This window comes from Sapajus apella, unplaced genomic scaffold, assembly GCF_009761245.1.
Source record: "Sapajus apella isolate SASKATOON/1434 unplaced genomic scaffold, GSC_monkey_1.0 scaffold127, whole genome shotgun sequence".
Taxonomy (NCBI): domain Eukaryota; kingdom Metazoa; phylum Chordata; class Mammalia; order Primates; family Cebidae; genus Sapajus; species Sapajus apella.
The window spans coordinates 974,409-982,629 of record NW_022437067.1 but is presented as its reverse complement, the minus strand read 5'-3'; the positions used below and the strand labels follow the sequence as shown (position 1 = coordinate 982,629).

The window sequence follows — 8,221 nt, the reverse complement described above, 5'->3', positions numbered from 1 at the left end:
TTGTGACTAATTTTTAGCTACCCAGGACACAGTGGAACGCATCTGTAGTCCCAGCTACTCGGGAGGCTGAGGCAGGAGGACCCCTTGAGCCCAGGAGTTGGAGGCTGCAGTGAACTGTGATGGCACCACTGCACTCCAGCCGGGGCAACAGAGCGAGACCCCATCTCTCTTTATAAATGAATAAATACGTTTAAAAAATTTTAGCTACCCACCTGAAATGTGCACAGGGACGTGCTGTATTTTCAAGATGTGTTAACAGGGCAGTGACCCCACGGGCAGTGGGAACGTGCCTGTCCCTGTGAGCCTCACTCAGGGCCTGTCCTCCACCCAGCAGCCCCTGCTGCTGCTGCAGAGGGACCCGCCCCCCTGCCCCCCACACGAGGCTGAGGGCTTCCCTCACGGGTGTTTGCAGGTGCTTCAAGCTGTCTTGCCGGGCTGTGGGCGTCCACCCGCCCCTGGAGCTGTCCCACTACCAGATCAAGTTTGCGGCCACGGCCCTGTATGACACCGCGGTGGCCAAGCTGTACGTCATCAACTCCCACCTGAGCATGAGCTCACTGACCCACTCCAAGCCCCGCATTGGCTCAGAGGACGCCTCTCCTGTGGGGCCCACGTCTTTCGAGTTCCTGCTGCCCCCAGACTCGCCTATCACCATCTCACCCTCGGTGGGGACCGTGTGGCCAGGAAAGGTGGGTGTGGGCCCCACACGCAGGCTGGGAGCCAGGGGCTCCACAAAACCTGCGTTTGCCCCCAGGGTGTCTGGCTCTGCCCACCCTTAACCACTGGGCTCCAACCTGGCGAGCAGCGGTGGGAGTTCTGACCCTCATCAGACCCAAGCAAGGCCCACGGAGCCTCCGTGGCCTCCGTGGATGTGGTCCGGGCCACCCACATGGGAGGAGGCCACAGTGCCCTTGGCCAGCCTGAGCCCAAGAGGCAGGAGCTCCCCAGGCTGCTGGCCTGGCTGGCACCCATGCAGGGCTCCCAGGTTGAGACTGGGGAGGGCTGTGCAGCCCCTTGGACCAGGGGACCTCGCAGGCAGACGAGGAGCAGAGGGGTCAGCCACTCCCAGCCAGCACACCGCCTTCCTGCAGAGCACAAAGCCCTGGGCCTGGCAGGGCCTTCGGGTGACCCTGAGGGCTGCCAGGGGCCTAGTGAGGAAGGGCATGTGGCTCTCACCCCATATGCAGCTCTCCGTCCCCCCAACCCCTTCCCCTCCCCACTGTTCTCCCCCCACTCTCCCCCTCCCCCATCTTCTTCCCTCCCTCCCTTCCTCTCCCCCCAACACCGTGTCACCCCCTACCCCCCATTGCACACCATCTGTGGGCTCTGTCATGGTGGGACCCTTCCATGGGGAGCCATTTCCAAAACGGAGGCACGCTGGAAAGGCTGGTGTGCACAGGGGCCAAGTTGGAGTGCGGGACTCACCCCGAAACTCAGTGAGGAAAAGACGGGCTCAGCTGTCACTGCCGCCCCACGGGACCCCCGCCCTGCATGGCCAGAAGGCTTGGCGCTCAGGCCTGCAGCCCACCCACCTTCTTGGGGGACAGAGGTCAGGGAAGGCCTTCCCAAAGGCAAGCAGCCTGAAATCTCAAGGAGGCGGTGACCTTGCGGGGATCCCCGGGGCTGAGGAAGGCATCGTGCCAGCAGGGGCTCCCGGGGTGGAGGGAGGTGGCAGCCCGGTCCCACGCTTGTCTCTCTTCAGAGGTGCCTGGTCCAGGTGGCCTTCCGGCCCGTGCTGCCCGAGAAGCTGATCCGCCAGGAAGCTCTCCCACTCCTGAACAAAGAAATGGAGCCCAAATTCGTGCGTGCGGCCTGGGAGAGGAGGGATGTGGGTGGGGGAAGGGAAGGCCTTGTGGGCAGCATGGGGGGGACTTTGCTGCCTGTTGCAGGAGCAAACCCCACCGTCCCCGAGTCCCTGAGGGCCCAGGCTGCGCGCCAGGTGTGCAGGGGAGACTTTTTCCAAGCGCTGTGTGTGTCAGGCTGCATCCGAGAGGTTAAAACGCTTGTTCACCAAGACCTTTTCTCCTCTCTGGAAGCCACCAACAGGCGGGAGCAGGAAAGGGGGGGCTCAGGAGGTGGGGTCACCCAGGGGTGCGGCGGATGCAATGCAGGCCCCTCCCACCACCTGGAGCCCCGGGAGGCGCACCCGAAATGCTGCTGCAGCAGAGTGTTCTGCAGGGTCCACCCCACAGCGCCGCCAGCCATGTGAGGGGCAGCGCTCCCTTGGCCTTCTGCGGTGAAGACAAGGAAAGGCACCAGGGCAGGGACCCCGGCTCTGGCCGCCTCTTCACTCCCTTGTGCCTCGGTTTATCCTCTGGCGAAGGCGGGTGCTGCCGTCTGTGAGCCCCTCTGTCGGGGTCTGTGTGCTGCTCCCCATGCGCCCCTCCGCACTGGCTACTGTCTTCCTGGGCACCCGCTCGGTTTTTGGGTCCCCGTTCAATCCAAACCAGGGCTCCCACGGTTCCTGCACAGGCCGTGGAGGAGCCACAGGGCACAGCTGGGGTGCCTTTGGGGCCCTGCACAGCCCCACAGCCAGCCGCTCCCCCACAGTTCCGAAAGGACCCGGCTGCCCAGAGGAAGGGCCTGCAGAGACTGTCATTCTCCCTTCTGCGAGTGCAGAATCGCGACAAGCTATTCAGAGTCTCTGTCCCCCACGTCCTGGAGCTGCAGAAGCGGGAGCTGAAGCCCAGGTGTGTCCAGGAGGGGCTGCCCATCTCCTTCCCTCCAGGCCCCTCTGGTGGGACCCACTGCGGCCCCTGTGGACGGTTCCCCCCCAGGCTGCCCGGAATGACCCATGTGGATGGAAAGACTGACGGCTTCAGACACAGCCGGATCTAGGCGCTGCCCTCCTGGGATCTGCCCACCCCATGCCCCCAGGCCTGGCACCTATGCACACTGCCTCACTCCACGGGTGGGGAGCAAAGCCAGTGCCCCCCACTCAGCCTCCCTGGGTGCAGAATGAGCCCTGGGAAAGCTCTGGTGGGTGCCCGTGGCCCCAGGAGGGAACATGGCTCTCTAGCCACGGGCCAAAGGACCTGCCCCAAACCCCAGTCCCCAAGCACCTGGCTGACAAGGACCTGGAGTGGGTGACAAGTCCCCCACAGGAGCCAGAGAAGGGTGGAAAAGCCAGCTTGTCAGATACAGCCTGGGAGGCTGAGGCAGAGCCTCAGGGGTCGGGCCAGGGCAGGAGTGCACATCGCTGGCTTCCTTCCAGTTCCGACGAGTACCAGGCCGCCCGAGCCACCCTGGCCAGAGCGTTCCAGGCGAAGTTTGACACATTTGTGGTTCCCTGTGTTGTTGCCAGTGGCTACATCAACGACAAGGGATCGGAGCCCCTGAGCTTCAGGTGCGGGGAGCTCTGCCCGGAGCGGGGTGCTCTGCCCGGAGCGGGGTGTGGTTGGCCACAAACGTGCTACTGCAGCCGCTCTCTGCTACGGCCCAACTCTGGGGCCTGGGCAGGCAGGGGGCCGACCACCCTGCCCTCAGCCTGCCCTTCCCGCCCCCAGCCCCCACAACACCCTCTACCTGGAGCTGTGGTGCCCCAGTGTGGCACCGTCTGTCGTGGTGACGTCCCATAAAGGCAAAACCATCTTTAACTTCGGCGATGTCGCTGTGGGTGAGTTGCTTGGCCCCACGCACACCTCCACCCCAGGGCCAGACACGCCCATGCCTTCCTCGGCCCCATGCCCTGCCCCTGGACCCGGGTGCTCCCGGGCGCCTGGGCCTGCGCCATGATGTTCCCCGCCCTATTTCAGGGCACCGCAGCGTCCAGAAGGTCTCCATCCAGAACGTCTCACCCGAGGACCTGGCTGTGTCCTTGTCAACCTGGCCTGGGCAGCCTGCGGGGTGGGAGTGGGGGCTGGGGAGGGCGTGGCAGAGCCCGAAGGCACCCGTGTCCCTTCCTTGACGCGGACCCTCAGCTGGACTTCTCACTGCTGAACCCCAACGGCCCCTTCGTCCTGCTGAACCCCTCCAGCCGCCTGCGCGCGGGCGAGACCCAGGTCCTGGTGCTGTCCTTCTCTCCCCACGAGAGCATCCTGGTGAGTCCCAGGCCCACCCCAGCCACACTGCGGCCCGTGGCTCCCCACGCTGCAGGACAAAGGCCCTGGCCAGGGCGCGCCGCCTGTGCTCAGGCCCGGGACTGACCAAGCCTTGGTCTGCAAGCAGCCTGGCCCCCAGGGCCCGGCGAGAGCCAGCGAGTGAGCGGAACTGATGGAGCCTCCGCCCGGCCCCACGCTCTCAGCCCCGGCACCGAGAACCCACTGCCCCTGAGGCAGAGCTCCCCTCGTGCCTCCAGCAGACGTCTGCCCCTGGCTCAGGGGGATGGTCTCTTTAGGCTCAAGAAACACTGGACATCATCACCAAGAGAGGCACGCTCACCCTCACCCTCCTGGGCACTGGGGTGGCGTCCATGGTCACGTGCTCCATCGAAGGCGACGTCCTCAACATGGGCTATGTGATTGCCAGAGAGTCTGTGTCCTCCAGCTTCAAGGTGAGGCACATGAGGGCCCTGGTGCCGCCTCCGACCTCCCAGTAGGGGCTTCCACCAGGCAGGTCTCAGGCCACCAGTCAGAGTGACCAGTGGGTCGAGGAGCCCGTAGGGACACCGGCTGCCCCCTCTGCCGCCCTCTCATGAGAGAACACGGCCCTGTTTCTGGGAAGGCTGCAGATGTCCCCTCGTCGCCCCCACCTCCCTGTCCTCCTTGGTGCTCCTTGTCCCTCCTCCTCGGCCCCTGCACAGAGCCTCCCACCACCCCCTGCCCTGCTTCTTGAACTCTCACTCCTTTGGAGATCAACTCCAAAGGCCACCCAGGGGCGCGGGTTTGCCGACCTCTGCAGCACGCCACACTGCCTCGTGGGCTGTCATTCCTTCGTCCCATCCGAGGGACGCCCGCTTCTCTGCCTGGCTCAGGAGGGTCCTGGAGGCACAGCCCAACACGGGGGTTGCATGGAGGAAGGGTGTTCTCAGGAGAGGGGGTGAGGGCAGGGAGGACAGCGGCTGGAACTCGGGTTCAATTAAGCCGGAATCTCGCCTAAGCAAGCTTCGGGTGCACTGGAGGGCACGTGGCACCGCAGAGCCGCCCACGCACCCCGGGCACCGCAGAGCCGTGCATGCGCCCCGGGCAGGGAAGCCGGGTCCTGTCCTGCTGAAGGCTGATGACAGGCTGGACTGGACGACTGGCCATTGGCACACAGCTCAGTAACCGCCATGTGTGCCGGTGTCGTCAGCCGCCTGGGTCCCCACGTGGGTGGGCAGCGGCCAAGTCCTAGGCACTGTCCACAGGAAGGGGGAGCGGCCCTGCTGCTGGGCCAGACTGGAGGGCGGTGACCACAGCCTGCACTCTGCAGCTACAGAACAACTCCGTGCTCCCCGTCACCTTCTCCATGCACCTGGACAGCCTCTCCAGGACCCGGGCCGAGGACCAGCAGCAGCTGCCGCAGTTCCTCAGCTCTTCCTCCCAGAGGACAGAGGTGGTCGGTGAGCTGGGGGCGGGGAGGAGATATTGGGTCTATGGGAGGAGGAGGGGGCGCAGGGCTGTTGGGGGCACCGGGCGGGATGGGGCACTGCGGGGACGGGCAGGGCGCAGAGCTCTGTGGAGCAGGGCTTGGGGACAGATGGCGACCACAGGTGGGAAAGGCCGAACTGCACCCCCCACCCACAGGGACGCAGAACCTCAGTGGCCAGAGCGTGTTCAGTGTGGTCCCGGTCAAGGGCGTCATGGACCCCGGGAAGACGCAGGACTTCACTGTCACCTTCAGCCCGGACCACGAGAGCCTCTACTTCTCCGACCGGCTCCAGGTCGTGCTCTTTGAAAAGGTGCGGCTCTGGCTGGGAGCCCGGCCCCTGCCCCACCCAGGGCCTGACCTCTCCCTGCACTGCCCACTGTGGAGGCCCGAGGGCACCATGCCTGGGGGACCCAGCGCCACGTTGAAGGTCGTCGGTGGTCCCCAGCCCATCCCTGCCTCCTTCCCCTGAGCCAGCCCAGCTCTTACCAGCAGGGCCCCTGCCTCAGACCTTCGGGGACAAGGCCACCGCACTTCTCGTCCCCAGAAAATCTCCCACCAGATCCTGCTGAAGGGTGCTGCCCGTGAGCACATGATGTTCGTGGAGGGCGGAGACCCCCTGGATGTGCCTGTGGAGTCTCTGACGGCAATCCCCATATTTGAACCCAAGCACAGAGAAGGTGAGTGCCTCCCCAGGGAGGGAACAGACGGAGGGCCTCCCAGGGCCCCTCACCTGTAGATGGGGGAGCAGGGCAGGGATTCCAGCCTTCTAGCCCAGAGCCAGGCAGGACAGCCCCTGCTAACCAGAGTCCAGGAGTCCAGCTGCAGCCTCCCCCAGGCCTCAGCCTGACCCCGAAGCACTCCCCTGGCCACACCCCTCCAGCCAGCTCCCGGCCAGGCCCTCCCTCTCCAGAAGCCGAGGAGCTGAGGCCCATCCTGGTGACTCTGGACTACATGCAGTTGGACCCGGACACGCCGGCCCCCCCCGCCACCCGAGAGCTGCAGGTGGGCTGTATCCGGACCAGCCAGCTGTCTCCGAAGAAGGTGACCACAGCACTGCCCCTGGGGACACCAGGCGGCTTCCTTGGCCTCCCCTGCCCTGGGTAGCCCTGACCCTCCTGGCCCTGCCACAGGAAGGGGGCACTGACCACAGGAAGCTGACAAGCTCACGGGGCTTGCCCCCACAGCCGGCTTGTCCGGGGCTTCCTGTGGCAGCTGTGGGGTGGGCAGCCTGCTGCTGGGAGCTGGGAGGGGGCGTGGAGCTGGGCGCCCCTGCTGCTCCTCTCACTGCTGCTGGCAGCCGTGCTGCTCGCCAGCCTACAGGAGCCCATGCCCCACAGACCGTGGAGTTCAGCCTGGACAGCGCCGCGTCCCTGCAGCACAAGGGCTTCTCCATTGAGCCTTCCAGGGGCTCCGTGGAGCGTGGCCAGACCAAGACCATCAGCATCTCCTGGGTGCCACCTGCGGACTTTGACGTAGGTGCCTTCGGGCTGCAGGCCAGGGAGCCCTGGGAACACCTGAGGCTGGGTGGGCTGACACCCTCCCAGGGGAAGAGGTGGCTGTGGAGGGCCCGGGGGAGTGAGGTGGGCCAGGCAGCGGGAAGACAGATGTCCCCTGGGTGCCCATGGCTGAGGGCCCCTTCTCTCTGCCCCTCCTGTTCCAGCCCGACCACCCACTTATGGTGTCAGCCCTGCTGCAGCTAAGGGGGGATGTGAAGGAGACCTACAAGGTCATCTTTGTAGCCCAGGTGGTGACCTAAGCCTCTGCACGGAGCACCCTCGGGCCCCCCGCGCACCCTCAAAGCCCTCCCCAGCTGAGGGCCAGGCCATATGAGCCTAGACCTGGACATCCCCTGCCAGGCACATTCCCATGGGCTGCCCTCCACCTGGCACTGCCACGGCCACTTCCTGCTGCCCTGGACCCAGCAAGCCCAGGGACATCCAAGAGCACCCCCTCCCGAGACTCCACACTCAGAGCCAGCTGTAAGGCCAGGCCAGCCCATAGCCATCCTGGCCAGAGCCCCTCAGAGCCCCCTGCCCACAAGGAGACCTCGCCCCACAGCCTGTCAATAAACTTTCTGTAGGTCACAGGTGCAGCCTGCGTGTGGGTGCTGGTGGGTTATTCCCTGGGGTGAGTGCAGAATGGGAGGTGGGGACAGAGCCCTGGGGAAGCAGCCCCTCCCCTCACAGCCATGAAACCCGCTCTGCATGGCTAGGGCCTCTTGGAGCAGGGCCATCCTGCAGGACGTCTGTGGGAAGGCCACCCTGGCCCAAATTCAAGGAGAGCCCCCAAGCCTGGCACCCCGAGCAGCAGCAGGCAGCCCAGGGGACTGGGGTGCAGCCAGAGCTGAGACTGACTCAGAGCCAAGAGGCCCTGGGTGGTGGGGAGGGCAGGCCCGGGAACCTCCAGACTCCTCCCAAGTTCCAGGACCCCGGATGATGACCCCAAGCAAGGGTGAGCAGACGGTGGGGACCCAGCCCAGCCATGCCCTGCCCGCAGCCCAGCAGGGGTCAGGTGAGGCCCAGCTCCCGCCTTTACGTTCCCACTTGTCTCAAGTGTGGGCTCAGCTTTCTGGGCTCTGACCCACCCTTCGACAGAGAAGACCCCTCCCAGCCCGGGAGATGCTCCTGCAGCTCAGAGTGGCACTTGCACCCCACTCCTGCCTCTGGAGCATGGCTTGTTGGATACCGACCCCAGAGAGCCCGCCCAGCCTGGC

At 65.5% G+C, this 8,221-nt stretch overlaps 1 protein-coding gene across 1 annotated transcript; it reads left to right on the top strand.

The window, feature by feature from the left end:
• Window positions 1–417: 417 nt before the first annotated feature.
• On the top strand, window positions 418–7,587 carry LOC116539311 (cilia- and flagella-associated protein 74-like). The gene is made up of 14 exons (XM_032262142.1): window positions 418–689; window positions 1,703–1,801; window positions 2,551–2,690; window positions 3,215–3,346; window positions 3,507–3,616; window positions 3,756–3,811; window positions 3,921–4,040; window positions 4,337–4,492; window positions 5,350–5,479; window positions 5,664–5,818; window positions 6,053–6,185; window positions 6,389–6,549; window positions 6,846–6,980; window positions 7,169–7,587. Exons 1-14 carry the CDS (start codon window positions 549–551, stop codon window positions 7,262–7,264), a joined length of 1,764 nt encoding a protein of 587 aa, XP_032118033.1. The 5' UTR covers window positions 418–548; the 3' UTR covers window positions 7,265–7,587.
• Window positions 7,588–8,221: the final 634 nt, after the last annotated feature.